The 19909-nt window shown below is 43.9% G+C and overlaps 1 protein-coding gene across 1 annotated transcript in view; it reads right to left on the bottom strand.

Moving 5' to 3' along the window:
• The window catches only part of TRPM2 (transient receptor potential cation channel subfamily M member 2), a 1046990-nt gene that overhangs the window by 793458 nt on the left and 233623 nt on the right, over positions 1 to 19909 (bottom strand). Inside the window, exons 9-13 of the mRNA XM_073646321.1 lie at positions 14087 to 14267; positions 12346 to 12407; positions 12029 to 12229; positions 4513 to 4615; positions 3355 to 3476 (exon numbers count right to left, since the gene is read on the bottom strand). Coding sequence (XP_073502422.1) covers positions 3355 to 3476; positions 4513 to 4615; positions 12029 to 12229; positions 12346 to 12407; positions 14087 to 14267 — 669 coding nt within the window. The remainder of the gene's footprint in view (positions 1 to 3354; positions 3477 to 4512; positions 4616 to 12028; positions 12230 to 12345; positions 12408 to 14086; positions 14268 to 19909) is intronic.

Below are 19909 nucleotides of genomic sequence, written 5' to 3'. Positions count from 1 at the left end.
ATACAGTGGGTACGGAAAGTATTCAGACCCCTTTAAATTTTTCACTCTTTGTTTCATTGCAGCCATTTGGTAAATTCTAAAAAGTTATTTTTTTCTGATTAAAGTACACTCTGCACCCCATCTTGACTGAAAAAAAACAGAAATGTAGAAATGTTGCTAATTTATTAAAAAAGAAAAACTGAAATATCACATGGTATTCAGACCCTTTGCTCAGTATTGAGTAGAAGCACCCTTTTGAGCTAGTACAGCCATGAGTCTTCTTGGGAAAGTTTTTAACACTTGGATTTGGGGATCCTCTGCCATTCTTCCTTGCAGATCCTCTCCAGTTCCATCAGGTTGGATGGTGAACGTTGGTGGACAGCCATTTTCAGGTCTCTCCAGAGATGCTCAATTGGGTTTAGGTCAGGGCTCTGGCTGGGCCAGTCAAGAATGGTCACAGAGTTGTTCTGAAGCCACTCCTTTGTTATTTTAGCTGTATGCTTAGGGTCATTGTCTTGTTGGAATGTTTAACTTCGGCCAAGTCTAAGGTCCAGAGCACTCTGGAAGAGGTTTTCATCCAGAATATCTCTGTACTTGGCCACATTCATGTTTCCTTCAATTGCAACCAGTCGTTCTGTCTCTGCAGCTGAAAAATACCCCCATAGCATGATGCTGCCACCACGTTTCACTGTGTGGATTGTATTGGGCAGGTGATGAGCAGTGCCTGGTTTTCTCCACACATACCACTTAGAATTATGACCAAAAAGTTCTATCTTCGTCTCATCAGACCAAAGAATCTTATTTCTCCTAGTCTGGGAGTCCTTCATGTGTTTTTGAGCAAACTCTATGCAGGCTTTCATATGTCTTGCACTGAGGAGAGGCTTCTGTCGGGCCACTCTGCCATAAAGGCCCGACTGGTGGAGGGCTGCAGTGATAGTTGACTTTGTGGAACTTTCTCCCATCTCCCTATTGCATCTCTGGAGCTCAGACACAGTGATCTTGGGGTTCTTTTTTACCTCTCTCTCACCAAGGCTCTTCTCCCACGATTACTCAGTTTGGCTAGATGGTCAGGTCTAGGAAGACTTCTGGTGGTCCCAAACTTCTTCCATTTCAGGATTATGGAGGCCACAGTGCTCTTAGGAACCACGAGTACTGCAGAAATTCTTTTGTAACCTTGGCCAGATCAGTGCCTTGCCACAATTGTGTCTCTGAGCTCATTGGGCAGTCCATTTGAGCTCAAGATTCGCATTTGGTCTGACATGCACTGTGAGCTGTGAGGTCTTATATAGACAGGTGTGTGCCTTTCCAAATTAAGTCCTATCAGTTTAATTAAACACAACTGGACTCCAATGAAGGAGTAAAACCATGTCAAGGAGGATCACAAGGAAATGGACAGCATGTGACTTAAATATGAGTGTCTGAGCAAAGGGTCTGAATACTTATGACCATGTGAATTTACCAAATGGCTTCAATGAAACAAAGAGTGAAAAATTTAAAAGAGTCTGAATACTTTCCGTACCCACTGTATACTATGTGTGTAGTTCAAATCCACATTCAAAATCTTTTTTTTTTGTAGAATCTATCTATGATCATATAAAAGTAATAGAGAGTTAACTTGCTTTGTGGAGATGCTCAGAAAGAAAAACAAAGTAAACTGTAGACTAGCAAGAATTTACACTTATCTTACCTTTATTGGACAGAATCATGGCCATGTAATCCTATTTTTCCTAGGGGAAGGCAGAGCTGGGTTTCAGATGAACTAAAGAGGAAAACACTGGCACTGCAGCCTTGCAGACTGGGGTCCTGGGTTCAAATCCCACCAAGGACAACATCTGCAAGGAGTTTGTATGTTGTCCCCATGTTTGCGTGGGTTTCCTCTGGGTACTCCGGTTTCCTCTCACACTCCAAAGACATACTGATAGGGAATTTAGATTGTGAGCCCCAATGGGGACAGTGCTGATAATGTCTGTAAATCACTATGGAATTAATGGCGCTATATAAGTGAGTAAAATAAATAAATAAATAAATAACATAAATAAATATTGTCACATTTTCACAGATTCTCCAAATGTATTAAAAGCCAGAAAAATTATTATAAACTGCTGACAAGATGGTACAAAACACCAGAGCTACTTCACCATTGGGGCCTATTAATCAATTATACTGGAGATGACAAAAAATGGGTTCTTTATCTCACATTTGGTGTATTTGCCCATCAATAAAACCTTTCTGGGATTCCATTCAACTGATGATGGACACAATTTTTATCCCGGAGGTCATCTTGTTACTAAATATAGTTAATCTTGCAAGACTGTCCAAACTTTTTAGACCAAATGTTTAATACCACTACACTGATTGCACGCTACTGCTTTCACCAAATCTCAATTGTTAGAAAAAGTCAACCAGATTTGCAGGCTGGAGGGTCAGAAAAGTTGGGCAGAAGAAACTCATGACAATTTTCTGAGGGTCTGGTTCCTTGGCAAACAAAGACTTTCCGTATAACTTGGTCACATTAGATCCTACTATAACTATATACTGAAAAACACAGAGTCTTTTCCTACTACATTTTTCTAAGCCCTTCCCGCTTCTTTTTTACTTTATTTCCCTCCCCCTCCATTCTCTGTCCTGATTTAACCCTGCCCTTTCTTTTTCCTATATGTCTATTTTTTTATATCATTTTTATACTATTTTTCGGCAAACTGCCACTGCTTGTAAATATCACCATATTCTGTTAAATTTCATTATTATCACCTCTTCATATCTGAAGTCAAAACTTTTTTCCTTCTTAAGCTGCATTTACAGTGAAAGATAATAGTGAACGACCGTTCCTAAGAGCTCTCATTTTATGATAATCTTTCAGTGTAAACAGGCTGCTGATCACCCGATGAAGGAGCAAAAACGCTCCTACATCAGGTGAAATGATCTTTAGTGCAACACACCAGATGATTGTTCTCAACAGTGCATTGTCCTGTATAAACAGGACTCACCCCATCGAGGACAATGGCAGCCTATGCACAGTGAGTGATCTATTACAGATGGCTCAGTTCACATTGTTTACTTTGTGCTGTCTGTGTTAGCAGGCTAATAAACAACCACAGATAAAGCCATTTAGTATCGCTGGCCAGTCTGTGTAAATGGAACCTTTGGTACTTCTCAACTACTGGCCATATTTCAATATAAGTGCTATTTTCTTACCTGCATCTGTCATTTGTATGAGGCACTCATATGTTTATTCATGTTACTGTATTTGCATGTTTATTTGTATAAATGAAAACAAATTTGAATTGAACATCAATTATCATTTCAAAGTTTTACTTTTTATATTCAATTAAAGGAGATCTTATAAAATGAAAAAGACTTTCAATTTTCTCACACCTTCCATTGATGATCATCTGTGAAAATCTCACTTTTTGCAATGTCAACTCTGTTCCATGCCACGGCAAGCTTTAATTGGTGGTCCCAGTTTTCATGTCCTTGTTGGTCATGACTCAGTGAAGCTAGAAAAAAATTACCCATCAATTTTGGATATAAATAGGAAAAAAATACTAAAACCATGTAATGTGTAATAGTCTGTCATTGAATATATTGCAGTGTGTTCAGTTATGTGTAGCTGGGTTTTGTTTGCAAGGTAAAAAAAATAGAAGTCAACATCAGATTATTACTGTGACGATACAGCATCAATCTGTTCACTGGTGCGGGGGTGAAGTATTCTTAATCATGCCAGACATATTGTTCCTTCGTTTAGTAGGTCAAGGGACATGAGCCATTGTTTCATGTGAGTCTGTCTGTTGAACTTTGTTGTATGTGAATTTGTGGAATGCCTGCTGATTATATATTGCATCAGACCCATGCAGTGTACTAGTCTGAACAACTTGGAGGACAAATATGAAGTCTAATTCAACAATCGAACACTGAGGGATTACCTCCACCCACCTTTCTTCAATCCTGTGGGAGAATGCCCTGAATGAGAGCTGTGGGATACAAAAGGGGCATGGCTCTGTCTCCAGACAGACTCTATAGGACATCAGCCAAGTAAAAAAGGCTTCAGCTGGTGGAATATAGGTCTGCTCCACTGCCCATCGCTGAACCCATGAAGATGTTTGGAAAACCCAGGTTGGGACAATCAGGTCACCCTGGCACATAGCTCACTGTGCTCAGTCAGCTTCCTAAACTTACTGTTACCTCCTCTCTGTGGGTGCCCGCCAAAAGCGGGGTCCTACTGGTTGGGGTAGTTGGCCTTTGATGCCCTGAAATCGCATAGGTTCTAATCCCCAGTGAGCCAGTGAAAGGGTGAGACACTGTAATTTGCACCATCTTGTGTATTTGCCGGAACTGTACTATATGTTGTTGACTGTTGGTGATCCAATAAAGTATTACCTCAGTCTGTTATCCAACACCCTGTGTTGTTTGAGTAGTATTCTGCCCACAGGGAAGGAGTATGGACATTCAGTGGGATGAGCTCTGATCCGTGCAGTCTTTCTAGCCAGGTCAGTGGACGATAGCACCCTCTGACACTTGTGTCTCCACAATTACCTTTCAGCAAAGCCTGAAGAATAGCTACATCAATGTCATGCTGGTCATCCTTGTCCTCTCGAAATATGGTGAGTAACTGGCTGTGTCTTATAATATCTTGTATCTGGTATGGCAAAATGGAGAAAAAGAGTTTTAGTTTTTGTAACTATCATTCACTTTTATATATGATTATTTTTAACTCTTTATTGCAGGCCAGTATAACGTTATAAGGAGCAGATAAGGGGCCTAATTGTAGAGTGTTGTTTTTAAAGCCAAGCATGGGTGTCTCATGCTGACCTGGAGTCCTGTGCTCAGCCTCTCGTTAGTCACTAAGCTTAAATTGGATCTGTCATGGCATTTCACAATCAAATTATAATTAAATAGATCTTTTAGTCTTGATGAGACTAGTGTATTTTCTTTGAAAATCTTTGTCAGAATGGCTGTTTAATACTTATATTAAAAAAGTATTTCCATCTCATACATTTGATTCCCCCCAATGGGACGGCATCTATTTCAATAAGGAGACATTGAAACATTGCTGTCCGCAGAAACGTGGTCAGAATTCTTATTATTTCTATGCGAATTTCAACCACCTCTCCACCGGCAGAATCACTCATTCTGAAGATGGATGTGAGTCCAGTGAATTTGCCATGAATGTATGGATGGGAATATCCCTTTTAAGATGAGCTATAAAATGAAATTGTTCATGAGTCTAAGTGTATTTAATCTCCACCCTGCTAGCCTGACTGACAGCTTTAGCTTATAGTGCACAGTGGGAGATCTGACCTGGGGGAGGAAGGGCGCTGTGGAACTGTCAATCAAAATAGGGGAGGGGTGATTGAGTAAAATTTCTTAGGAGAATATAAAGCCATTCTGACATGGATTCAAGGCAGTAAATGCAAAATCACATAAGTGGTAAGAGATTTATTTCAAAATGTATGCAGTTTGTATTTTGAAATCTTGTGACAAATCAACTTTAACCCCTTGTTGCTCATTACCAATTTTATCAGTGACACAATCTGGGACTGGGGCCCCATGTGTAGTCAGCATGGGGAAAAAGACACAAAGGGATGTCTCTATACTGAGTTTGCTGTTTGGCCCAAATAAACTTGTGTCACAGATCATAATGTTATTACTGTTCAGGAATATGCCAATACTTTATAGGTTGTAGGGTTTTGTGCTCATTCAGCCGCATTAGAGGTAGGCACAGGATACTGTCTCTTTAAAATGTCCAAGGCAGGTTTATTCAGGCTTCATAAACCACACATTCAAAGTAATCAAAACGCAGCCTTGTCCGGCACAAAGTAACAAAACAGGAAAGTAAACAGTCTATATAGTATTACGGGTTCGCCAGCTCACAGTCAGTGTCTTGCAGCCCAGACACTTGGTCTCCATTTTACACACACGCCCTGGGGTGGGGATATATGAGCAGCCAATCCCTCCCATCTCTTATGACTGCTCGTAAAAAACAGCCCTGATACGCCCTATTAACCCTCTCAGCACTATGTGTGCTGGAGCATGCTTTCCACGGTTTTATATCACCGAAGCTACCAACCTGGGTTATACATATGTCCCCTCAAGGACCTGACCAGCGGCCATCTTACATAGCCCCACCCCCCTGCCCAAAGCCGGGGGGGCTTGGCACCTTTCGCTAACAAACAAAGGACCCTCGACAATGCGTCAGCATTGCCATGCAGTTTTCCAGGCCTATGGAAGCTGAACTTAGAAGCTGAACTTCTAAAGAGCTAGGAACCACCTGGGCACTCGAGCATTGTTCCCCTTCTTCTCACTCATTTAGCTTAGTGGGTCATGGTCTGACACCAGTCTGAACTTCCTGCTTAGGAGGTAGTATCTTAGGGTGTCCAGTGCCCACTTCATGGCTAAACATTCCGTCTCTATTATGGAGTAATTTCTTTCACAAGACATCAACTTTCGGCTTAAATACATTATGGGGTGCTCTTCCCCATTCATCTCTTGTGATAGGACAGCACCCAGCCCGACATCCGATGTGTCAGTCTGGACCACAAACTCCTTCGAGAAATCCGGTGCCACCAACACCGACTGTTTACACATGGCTTGCTTGAGTTCCTGGAAGGCCGTCTCGGTTTCTGGAGACCACTTAGCCATAGCCGATTTTGTCCCCTTAGGGAGGTCTGTCAAAGGGGCGGTTGTCATGGCGAAGTTAGGGATGAACCGGCGGTAGTAGCCCACGATGACCAGGAATGCTCTGACCTGCTTTTTGAGAGAGGTTGTGGCCAACCCCGAATCCCGTCAATTTTATTTATTTGGGCTTTATCACACGTCTACCTATGACATAGCCCAAATATCTGTCCTCCTCCATGCCCATGGCACATTTCTTTGGGTTGATGGAAAACCCCGCCCTCCGTAGAGTATCGAATATCGCCTGGACTTTGCTCAGATGGCTACCCCAATCGTGGCTGTAGATCACAATATCATCCAGGTAGGCTGCTGCATACATCTTGTGGGGAGCTAGGATCTGATGCATTGCTCTCTGGAAGGTAGCTGGTGCTCCTTGCAACCCAAACGGCATCATGGTGTAATGGAAACACCCATCTGGCGTTGAAAAGGCCGTCTCTTCTCCTTAGCCTCTTGGGACATAGGAATCTGCCAATACTCTTTTGTGAGATCCAAGGTGGTAATGTACCTGGCCGGCCCTAGCCTTTCAATTAGTTCATCTACCCTGGGCATTGGGTAAGAATTAAACTTAGAAACCTCATTCAGTTTCCTATAGTCATTGCAGAACCGCCATTCTCCATCTGGTTTCGGCACTAAGACTATGGGACTGGACAGGCCCCTCTTGGACTCTTCGATGACCCCTAGATTCAGCATGCGCTTCACCTCCTTCAAGATTACCTCTCGACGAGCTTCAGGAATCCGATATGGCTTTATAATCACTCGGACATGAGGCTCCGTAAGCACCTCATGCTCTATGACGTGAGTACAGCCTGGTATATCCGAGAACAGGTCCCTGTTCCACTGCAGCAACTCTCTGCATTGTTGCTTTTGGGCACGTGACAGCGACTCTGCCACCTTGACTTCCTCCACATCGGTTTCAGTCTTCGCCACTAAACACAGAGCTTCCACCAGCTCCCTGTCTCGCCATGGCTTAATCACGTTGACGTGGTACACCTGGTAGAGCTTCCTTCTCCCTGATTGGTGGACTCTATAGTTGGCATCGCTAACCTTTTCAACCACTTCATAGAGGCCCTGCCACTTGGCCAGGAATTTGCTCTCTACCGTAGGTACCAGCACTAGTACCCGATCCCCAGGGTTGAAGTGTCTCACCCTTGCCGATCTATTATACACCCTCGACTGTGCCTCTTGTGCTTTGAGGAGGTGTTCTTTCACAATGGGCATCACCTCTGAAATCCTCTCTTGCATCTGGGTCACATGTTCGATTACACTTCTTTAGGGTGTAGATTTGCCACATCCAGGAGTCCACGGGGGTGTCGGTCATACAACAGCTCGAAAGGGGAGAATTCAGTAGAAACCTGTGGGACCTCTCTGATGGAGAATAGCAAGTATGGCAGTACACAGTCCCAGTCCCGGCCATCTTTCTCTATGACCTTCTTCAACATAGCCTTCAAGATTTTATTAAACCTGTCCACCAAGCCATCTTTCTGTGGGTGGCAGACTGAGGTCCTGAGTTGTGTGATTTGCAGGATCTTGCACAACTCCCTCATTACCTTTGACATAAACGGAGTCCCTTGGTCCGTTAGGATCTCTTTAGGCAACCCCGTCCTAGAAAAGATATGGACCAACTCCTGGGCTATACACTTGGAGGAGTTTCGTAGTGGAACGGTCTCCGGATACCATTTAGCATAGTCCAGTACCACCTGGATGTACTGATGTCCTCTGGCAGACTTGACCAGGGCTTCCACTAGATCCATGGCAATGCGATCAAACGGGACCTCAATGAAAGGCAGAGGCACTAAAGGGCTATGGAAGTGAGCAACTGGGGAGGTCAGCTGACAAGTGGGACAGGACTTACAATAATTCACTATCTCTCAGTGACACCTGGGCTAGTAGAATCTCTGGAGGATCCTTTCTTGGGTTTTTTCTACCCCCAGATGACCACCTAAGACGTGTGCATGGGCCATATCTAACAGCCTGCGTCTGTACAGCCCTTGTACTAGTAACTGCTCGATTACCTCCCCACTGAGCTGGGTGACCCGATATAATAACTTCCCATTTATGGCAAAGTGCGGATACCGGGTATCAGCCCCCGGCTCTTGAACAACACCATTAAGAACAGTTACATTATCAAACGCCCCTTTTAGAGTTAAGTCTCTGAGCTGGGCGGTTCCAAAGTTTCCCCCGGACACCTCCAGCTCAGGGATGTTGGCCTCTGGGGATACCGTCTCATCCTCATCCCCAACAAGCACACAAAAAGGAAACCAGGCAGCAGCGGCCTGCGATGAGGTTTCTTTAGGAGTGACCTGGTTGTTGTCCGGACAACCTGGTGTCCTCCCTTTCTCCCACAAGTCCCAAAACAAGGGAAATTCCCGCCCTATTATAACAGGGTGCAACAGCTCTTTGACTATGCCCACGTCATGGGACTCGGTGCCACAGTTTGTGTCTATGACCACTTGGGCCACAGGGTAGTCCTTAGCATCCCCATGGATACAACGGACGCTGAACTTTTTTCCCGGGAGGAGCAGATGAGGAACTGTGGCCCTCACTAGTGTTACCAAACTCTCTGAGTCTAACAGAGCAGTCACTTGCACTCCATTCACTGATACGAGGAACGCCTGCGGTTCCTTGCCTGATTGAGGAACAGCACTGCAGGCAGGATATGCAAAGTACGAACAGCGCAATCCTGCTCTGCAGTCCATTGGCTCGTTGGTCATGGGGCAATGGGCGGCTATGTGACCTGGGGTATGATATCTCCAACATACTATGTTATTGGGCGGGACCTTTGGCAGCAACTCAGACCCCTCCTGGGTTCTAGGACGCCACCCAGATGTGGCTCAAGTTCCCCTCTTTTGGGAGTCTGCCATCTTTTGGGAACCCCAATATGGAGATATTACGGCCCCTGGCTTCCCCAAGGAACTCTCTACCGCCTGTTACCTTTCCACCAACCCCACCAGGTCATCAGCATTATGGGGATCCCCCTGGGCAACCCAGGATTGCACCTACCTCGGAAGGGAGTGTATGAACCTGTCTATGACGACCCTCTCCACCATCTGTGCTGGGGAGGAAGATTAAGGTTGCAACCACTTTTGGACCAGGTGTTAGGAGGTCGAACTTTTGGACCAGGGAGGTTTGTCACTGCAATAGGCCCAGTGGTGCACTCGTTGTGCCCTGACAGTCAGAGTTACTCCCAAGCGCGCCAAGATCTCCGTTTTTAATTTGGCGTACAATTTTGCGTCCTGCTAGGTTTGTGTACTCACTCAGCTGCGTTAGAGGTAGGCACAGGATACTGACTCTTTAAAATGTCCTGACTCTTTAAAATGTCCAAGGCAGGTTGATTCAGGCTTCATAAACCGCACTTTCAAAGTAAACAAAACGCAGCCTTTTCCGTCACAAAGTAACAAAACAGGAAAACAAACAGTCCATATAGTACTGCGGGTTCGCCTGTTCACAGTCAGTGTCTTTCAGCACAGACACGCTGAAGGTCTCCAAACCTCCAGCCACAGATACTGAATGAGACACTCGGTCTCTATTTTATACACACACCCTGGGGTGGGGATATGTGAGCAGCCAATCCCTTCCGTCACTTATGACTGCTCGTAAAAACCGGCCCTGATACACCCTATTAACCCTCTCAGAACTATGTGTGCTGGAGCATGCTTTCCTGGTTTTACATCACCAAAGCTACCAACCTGGGTGATACATATCTCCCCTCAAGGACATGACCGGCAGCTATCTTACAAGGTTTAAAAAAAATCTGGGAAATTTCATAAACTAGAAAAAAGTGTAATAAAAACATAATTACTGTATTTTTTGGACTATAAGATGCACTTTTTTCCTCCAAAATTTTGGCGGCAAGTGGAGTGTGCGTCTTATAGTCCGAATGTGACTGTGGGTGGTGTGGGGGGAGCGGCAGCAGTGGAGGAACGGGGCACAGGAGGCAGGAGCCACCTGCTGCAGCCTACACTGTGCTACACTGTGCTCCTGCAGCAGCTCAGCGATCACGTGTGCCCGCTAATAAAGAGAATGAATATTCACTACTCCACTCTCCAATGGGGAGCTCCAGCTGACACTGTGCACGCTATTAAGGAGAGTGAATAATCACTGCTCGCCACATCCATAGCCCCGGTGTGGGGAGCAGTAACTATTCCGGCAGCTGATCTCAACATCTGTGGGCGCATGGCAGTGACGTCATGCACGGATCACACGCTGAGATCAGCTGCTGGCAGCAGTACAGGACCCAGCGCTGGAGCAGAGGGAAGGAAGGTGAGTAGAATTGTTTATTTTTTTGTGTGCACAGTGATGGTGATGGGGATGCCATGCATACCAGGATGAGGGTGCCATGTATACTAGGATGAAGGTGCCATGCATACCAGGCTGGAGGTCCCAAGAATACCAGGCTGGGGGTGCCATGCATACCAGGATGGGGGTGCCATGCATACCAGAATTGGGATGGGGTTGCCATGCATATCAGGATGAGGTGGCCATGAATACCAGGATGGGGAAGGGGGTGCCATGCATACCAGGATGGGGGTGCCATCCATACCAGGATGGGGGTGCCATGCATATCAGGATGAGGTGGCCACGAATACCAGGATGGGGAAGGGGGTGCCAAGCATACCAGGATGGGGGTGCCATCCATACCAGGATGGAGGTGCCATGCATACCAGAATGGGGATGGGGTTGCCATGCATATAAGGATGAGGTGGCCATGAATACCAGGCTGGGGAAGGGGGTGCCATGCATACCTGGATGGGGGTGCCATGTATACCAGGATTGGGGTGCCATGCATACCAGGATAGGGATGAGGGTGCCATGCATATTAGGATTGGGGACCATGTATACCAGGATGGGGGTCACGTATAACAGGAAGGGGGGGGTGTATATACCAGGATGTTGGGGGATATAGATACAGATTTAGGGGGAAGTTACACCTATAACAGTGTCAGCAGCAGACCCCCTTCCCCTTAACAGTGCATCATGATCATAATTTTTATTACATTTTTTTTTCTATTTTCCGCCTCTAATAGCTAGGTGCGTCTTATAGTCCGAAAAATACAGTAAATAATTATGTGATTAAATATTTCTCTCTTTATTTGCTTTTCCTAAACTAAAACGTGTTATAAAAATTGTACACTAATTTTTATAAAAACAACATTGTAAAAATGCGCAATTTTATCAGCATAAAACAAGGCTACATAAACCTAGTGAAAAAAAAACAGGAAAGGGAAGCTAAAATAAAAAAAAGTGCTAGTCATTGTCATTGAGGGGTTTATTTATGCAGACCACCTACAGAATATTGTAAATAACTTTACTCTTTGCTTAATATTTGTATTAGTTTTAGTTATCAATATTAAAAGCTTTTAATTGCATTTTAATTTACCTTTTTGGTCCATTCAACTATATTGTGTTCAGTAAACATATCAAAGGTATCATGGAAAAGAGTGTGTAGTTTTTCCTTGACTAAAGAGATTGTGATTTTTGAAATGGGAAGATGTGCAACTTGAGCGATGACATCAGCTACTCTACCAGATCCCTCTACGATGACACATGGCGTGTTGTTGCTGATGGCATTGTAGATTGTCTGTGCGAACACAATAGACATTTAATACATATTAGTGTTAAACATGATATGCCACTTACAAATATATTTCCTCAAAGCAATAAAACAAAAAACGCACATGCTTTCCTGAGACTTACATCAAGTGTGCCAGGTCCTCCCTCTAACACCACGCAGACTATTGGAATCTTAATAGCCACTCCTTACATTAGATAAGAAAGATAAGAAAATTAGACAAGCAATTAAAAGCCAGAGCTTAAGGGCTCATGCAGACTTCCATAAATCTCGGTCCGATCATGGACCACAATGCAAGGACTGGCCACGGATCTCCTGTAAATCTAGCATGGTAGAAGGTATATTAAAATATAACTTTTAATGATTATATGATAAAAATGGCGGGCCAATTGGCCAAGGGTCATGAATAATCATGAAAAAATCCTAAAATTGGCAGGCACACCGATGGACAACCGAATTGGAGGAAAAGAAAAAAGAGAGGAAGGCCCTAATGTACCCTAGTTCAACTATTCTGGCAACCTACCTGACAGCGGAGGTTGGCACCCTAAGGGAAAACGAGAATGGCGCCCCCGCTCCACGACGGCTCTCCCTAAATATCCCCTGATGAGTGACTAACGAAACGCATAGGGAATGGGAAGGGAATGGGAAACTTTTTGGGACATGTGCAATAGATCCCCGGCTCACCTATTTAAACATGAGATATCGCTTTATGGGTAATGTGTGGGTAGTCCTTTCTCCCCCATTTGCTTGTATCTCTTCTGTGAATTGTACCTCTCTGGATGAAGTAACCAGCCAAGTGGGGATCCTCTTGTGCTTTGAGTAAGGCTATACTCCAACTATCGGTGAGATTGTTCCTTTCTCATTTATTTACATGTCACTGCCTTATTGCTGGGGGGTTGTAAAATTGGGTAATTCCACTCTCGCCCCCGTGGGTTTGTGACTAAATGTCTATGTGTGTCGTTTGTTGGTTTATCGTGTCTATTGTCTATTTTTATTGAGCCATTGGCCATTTTTATCATATAATCATTAAAAGTTATATTTTAATATACCTTCTACCATGCTAGATTTACACTGATATGGTTGGTAGTCCAAATCCTACATTCCACGGATCTCCTGCCCTGAGCATAGCAGCCTCATAGAAATATATGAAGCTGTCATGCTCCAGCCTGGAGACCAGCGGCCAGTCCGTGCATTGCGGTCCATAACTGGAACAAGATCCATGAAAATCTGCATGAGCCCTTAGAAGGGGTTTAAAGAGGTGCAGGGAAAATGTTCAGTTTTTCTATCAAAAAAATAAAAAATTTTATCCATATGGTGTACTCTATGTCCATCTTTAACATCGGCATAACATCCGTATGTCTGTTTTTTGCATTCATAGTTAAAAACATAAAAGGCTTAGAGATGAGAGAAAAACTTTGAGTGGAATTGAATTCAACTCGAATTTTAAAAATCTGCATTTGCCAAAATGGGGATATTTTGTAATCCGCTACCACGCGGATTCTGCAGAATCGCAACCAGCTGCTAACTAATATCAGGTATTCTTGACCAGTAACAGTGAAATTCAGATTAGTAAAACTTTTCAGAATTTGTAGCTCAGACTGAGGCAGAAATTCTCTTTTTGCCAAAATTGTACTTAAAAAGAACTTGTCACCTACATTACGTTTCACTCACTAAGTGCAGAAGAAAGTAATGACAAACACTCTGATGCCAGCATCTTATTTTTATTTTTATGCTCATTTTAAGTAGGTTTGGAGAAATTACTGTTTTAAATCTGTGCATGAGCTGCTTTTTTTTATTATTATTGTGTCTCCATACCCACACCCATGTTGATGCTAAAGTTACAAAATCATCTTAATTTTCTTTTACCTCCTTTCTCTTTGGTTTGTTCTGAAATAAATTTCTCCAGCTTGGCCCTTAAGAGAATTTCAACACCATATTTGCCATTCGTCCCATCATCAACAAGAATAAAGTGGGAATGATTATTATCCAAGCAAGACAGACCTCCTTGGCCTTCTTCATCTATGTGGTACTGAGCCGGAAATGATCCCTGGAAAAACAGCAAAAATATGATGTGTGGAAAAACAAGTGAAAAAGTGGAACATAACAAACACACTATAAATATACACATATACTGTGCATATATATATATATATATATATATATATATATATATACAGTACAGACCAAAAGTTTGGACACACCTTCTCATTTAAAGATTTTTCTGTGTTTTCATGACTATGAAAATTGTACATGCACACTGAAGGCATCAAAACTATGATTTGACACATGTGGAATTATATACTTAACAAAAAAGTGTGAAACAACTGAAAATATGTCTTATATTCTAGGTTCTTCAAAGTAGCCACCTTTTGCTTTGATGACTGCTTTGCACACTCTTGGCATTCTCTTGATGAGCTTCAAGAGGTAGTCACCGGAAATAGTCTTCCAACAATCTTGAAGGAGTTCCCAGAGACGCTTAGCACTTGCTGGCCCTTTTGTCTTCACTCTGCGGTCCAGCTCACCCCAAACCATCTCGATTGGGTTCTGGTCTGGTGACTGTGGAGGCCAGGTCATCTGGCGTAGTACCCCATCACTCTCCCCCTTGGTCAAATAGCCCTTACACAGCCTGGAGGTGTGTTTGGGGTCATTGTCCTGTTGAAAAATAAATGATGGTCCAACTAAACGCAAACCGGATGGAATAGCATGCCGCTGCAAGATGCTGTGGTAGCCATGCTGGTTCAGTATGCCTTCAATTTTGAATAAATCCCCAACAGTGTGACAAGCAAAGCACCCCCACACCATCACACCTCCTCCTTCATGCTTCACGGTGGGAACCAGGCATGTAGAGTCCATCCGTTCACCTTTTCTGCGTCGCACAAAGACACGGTGGTTGGAACCAAAGATCTCAAATTTGGACTCATCAGACCAAAGCACAGATTTCCACTGGTCTAATGTCCATTCCTTGTGTTCTTTAGCCCAAACAAATCTCTTCTGCTTGTTGCCTGTCCTTAGCAGTAGTTTCCTAGCAGCTATTTTACTATGAAGGCCTGCTGCACAGTTGTTGTAGAGATCTGTCTGCTGCTAGAACTCTGTGTGACATTGACCTGGTCTCTAATCTGAGCTGCTGTTAACCAGCGATTTCTGAGGCTGGTGACTCGGATAAACTTATCCTCAGAAGCAGAGGTGACTCTTGGTCTTCCTTTCCTGGGGCGGTCCTCATGTGAGCCAGTTTCTTTGTAGCGCTTGATGGTTTTTGCAACTGCACTTGGGGACACTTTCAAAGTTTGCCCAATTTTTCGGACAGACTGACCTTCATTTCTTAAAGTAATGATGGCCACTCATTTTTCTTTACTTAGCTGCTTTTTTCTTGCCATAATACAAATTCTAACAGTCTATTCAGTAGGACTATCAGCTGTGTATCCACCAGACTTCTGCACAACACAACTGATGGTCCCAACCCCATTTATAAGGCAAGAAATCCCACTTATTAAACCTGACAGGGCACACCTGTGAAGTGAAAACCATTTCCGGTGACTACCTCTTGAAGCTCATCAAGAGAATGCCAAAAGTGTGCAAAGCAGTCATCAAAGCAAAAGGTGGCTACTTTGAAGAACCTAGAAAATAAGACATATTTTCAGTTGTTTCACACTTTTTTGTTAAGTATATAATTCCACATGTGTTAATTCATAGTTTTGATGCCTTCAGTGTGACTGTACAATTTTCAAAGTCATGGAAATACAGAAAAATCTTTAAACGAGAAGGTATGTCCAAACTTTTGGTCTGTACTGTATATATATATATACATACACACATATATACACATATACATATACACACACAACTCAGTGTTGTGCAAAAATGTTTTCACTGTTTTCAAAGCATTTTATGCCAGTTATTGGAAGTACAAACTTTGATGAATATAGTCAATCAAAATGTCCTTATTTTGCATTGGCCTAAACATGTAGTTTTACTCTTAAAGAAAACCTGTCATCGGGATCACGCATGTTAAAATAAAGGTATGGGCATAAAGGTACAGTTATATTAATTTAAAAAGTACCTTCAGTGTACCTCAATCTGCACATGAACATCCACAAGTACGATTTTCCTGAAGTCCACCGTGAGATGAAAGTGCTTAAGTGCAGGCAGCAGTTAGGATGGCACCGGCGCAAAATTTAAAGCAGTTAGAGTATACGGACACCAGAGGCAGCGGAGGGGCCGTGGCAGAGCTGAAGACCATACCCAGTCACGTCCCACAGTCCCACCCCGATGCACAAAGAGCTTTTGCACCCAAACTTCTAATGATAAATAAACAACAATCAGGCTGCAGATTTCTACACTAAAGGTACCTATTAAATCAGTATAACAGCGGAATTATGCCCTTACCTTTAGTTTAACATGATCCTGATGACAGGTTCTCTTTAATCTGCTCAGTAGTCTGCTCTTCACAGCCCGCGTGACCGCGATAAAAAAAAGTAAAAATAAAAAAAGAAACCTCTATACTCACCTGTCCGGCGGTCCCCAGTGTCCTGCTGGTCTCTGGCGGCTATGTCTTCAGCCCGGCGGCCAGCGGTACACTGCGGGGAGTGGGTTCTGGAAGCACAGTATACTGTGCTTCCAGGACTTGCACTGACGTCAGCGATCAGCTGATGGTCACGAGACCATCAGCTGATCGGTGACGCCAGGGATAATTTGTATACTAATCTATCACACATGTTTAGGGGTGGTCACAGTTTTTATTATAAACTACCGTATATTCCGGCGTATAAGACGACCTGGTGTATAAGACGACCCCCCTACTTTCCTGTTAAAATATAGAGTTTAGGATATATTCACCGTATAAGACTACCCCTTTTCCAACGCATACCAAACACCGATAAAAATTAAAAAAAAACTGATTTGAATTTAACATGGTCCTTTTTTAATTTAAATTCTTATGACATGCAGGTATATAGCAGGAAAACTGTCACTCATAAACATATTAAAATAGGGGGGACCCCACGTCATTTTTTGGGGGGGTCCCCCATTCTAATAGCTAGTAAAGGCTAGGTATTCAGCTGGGGGCTGATATTAGTAGCCTGGGAAGCTTCGTGGGTATTACCCCCTTCCCAGACTTCAAACATCTGCCCCAGCCGTCTGCTTAACCTCCGCTAGAGACTATAATGATGGTGGATCCCACGCCAATTTTCTTTTTAAAAAATCCTTTATTTTAACACTAAATGACAATTGAGGGGTTAATAAAGATGCAGTCCCTAAATTATTATTAATTTTGTAATTAATTTTTCCCAAAAATGTTGACGTGGGCTTCGCCATATTTTTGTGTCCAGCCAGGTACAGCAGGCAGGAACGGGCTGCCCCCAACCACCAGCTGCCTATTTGTACCTGGCCGGACACAACAATATAGGGAAGCCCTTTTTTTTTAATTATTTCATGAAATAATTTAAAAAAAAAAGACGTGGGGCTTCGCCCTATTTTTGTGTCCAGCCAGGTACAACTAGGCAGCTGGGGGCTGGAGTCTGCAGCGCAGGGAGGCCCAAGCTTTCTGGCCCCCCCCCCGCTGCAAATTGCAGTCCGCAGCCATCCCGGAAAATGGCGCGTTCATAGAAGCGCCATCTTCTGGCGCTGTACCCAACTCATCCAGGGCCCTGGTGCGGTGGCTCACTGGGTAATAAAGGGGTTAGGGCCAGCTTGGCATTATCAGCTGGCCCTAAGCCCGAAATTCATGGGGTCACGCCAATATTAGACATGACCGCCATGAATTTCTAGTAAAGTAATTTAAAAAAACACAAACACCCAGAATAAAGTCCTTTAATTGAAATAAAGACACAATTTTTTAATGTTCTAAATTAAACCATACTTACCATCACGCCCATTCCAGCTGAAGCCAACGATCTCCTGCAATAAAAGTAAAATAATAAAGCAACCTCATCCTTACCTCTCCATGGTTCCCAGGACCGGTCCAGCTCTGCTACATTCACATGACAGGCTGGACCGCAGCAGAACGCTGCCGTTCAGCTTGCCATGCGGCAGACACTGAGAAGCGCAGGCATGCTTGTGCTCCTCAGTGTCTGACTGTGACGGCATCCAGATGAGCCGAGATCATGTCCAATGAACTCGGCTCACCTCATGCATGTCACTGACAGCGTGGGAAAATTCTCCTGCTCCCCGCATGCGCAGTAGAAGTTTCCCTAGCTGTCAGTGACGGACGTCCAGGAGGTGAGCTGAGTTCATTGTCGGCTCATCTGGATGCCGTCACAGCCAGACACTGAGGAGCGCAAGCATGCCTGCGCTTCTCAGTGTCTGCCGCATGGCAAGCTGAACGGCAGCGTTCTGCTGCGGTCCAGCCTGTCATCTCGATGTAGCAGAGCTGAAGCTGTCCTGGGAACCATGGAAAGGTAAGGATGAGGTTGCTTTATTATTTTACTTTTATTGCAGGAGATCGTTGGCTTCAGCTGGAATGGGCGTGACGGTAGGTATGGTTTAATTTAGAACAATAAAGAATTGTGTGTTTATTTCAATTAAAGGACTTTATTCTGGGTGTTTGTGTTTTTTTTAACTTTTACTATGGGGTTAGTAATGGGGGTGTCTTATAGACGCCTCTCCATTACTAACCTGGGCTTGATGTCAGCTGGCATTATAAGCTGACATCAACCCCAACCCTATTACCCCACTGCCACCGCTACAGGGCAGTGGGAAGAGCGAGGCTAAGTGCCAGAATTGGCGCATCCTATGGATGCGCCATTTCTGGGGCGGCTGACGGCTGGTGTTTCTAGCCTGGGAGGGGGCCAATATTCATGGCACCCTTCCTGGGCTATTAATATCAGCCTCCAGTTGTCTGCCTAGCCTTTGCTAGCTATTAAAATAGGGGGGACCCCACGTCATTTTTTTGGGATCCCCCATTTTAATAGCTAGTAAAGGCTAGGTATTCAGCTGGGGGCTGATATTAGTAGTCTGGGAAGCTCCGTGGGTATTACCCCCTTCCCAGGCTTCAAACATCTGCCCCAGCCATCGGCTTAACCTCCGCTAGAGACTAAAATTAAGGGGAACCCCACGCCAATTTTTTTTTAAATAAATCCGTTATTTTAACACTAGATGACAAGTACAGTAACCAGCACTGTCACTGTACTACATATATATGTGACTGACATGTTTCTATCTATCTAATCTATGTATGATGCTCTATTCTTTCTGTTATAAATTGTCGGGTACAGATGCTGAAATGCCGGCCGGCTTTTTTAAAGAGACGGTGCATGAAAACACTAATATTTGTTTTAATAAATCCTTTACACTAAATGACAAGTACAGTAAGCAATACTGTCACTGTACTTCATATATATGTGACTGACATGTTTCTATCTATCTAATCTATGTGTGATGCTCTATTCTTTCTATTCTAAATTGTCGGGTGCCGGCTTATGCCGCTGCTGAATTGCCGGCTTTTCATATATTGTCACAGAAGCGATGCGAACTTCCCTGCTCCGGACACAGCGCAGCGCTTCTGTGACAAGTGAAAGCTGTCGGCACAGAAGCCCTGCGCTGTGTCCGGAGCTGGGAATACGCAGCGATGTGTCAGTTTCAGCACAGAAGCGCTGACTGTCTGGACCTACCGCCGCCGTATTTTAACTCCCTCCACCTTATATTAACTCCGACATGGCAGGGATACGGCCACGGCAGCTTATTAACACCCCCAGA

The sequence above is a fragment of the Phyllobates terribilis genome, unplaced genomic scaffold (assembly GCF_046119375.1).
Source record: "Phyllobates terribilis strain yellow unplaced genomic scaffold, ASM4611937v1 Scaffold_9__5_contigs__length_417890890, whole genome shotgun sequence".
Taxonomy (NCBI): domain Eukaryota; kingdom Metazoa; phylum Chordata; class Amphibia; order Anura; family Dendrobatidae; genus Phyllobates; species Phyllobates terribilis.
Note: the sequence above shows the minus strand (reverse complement) of the source record. Positions and strands in the feature narration are given on the sequence as shown.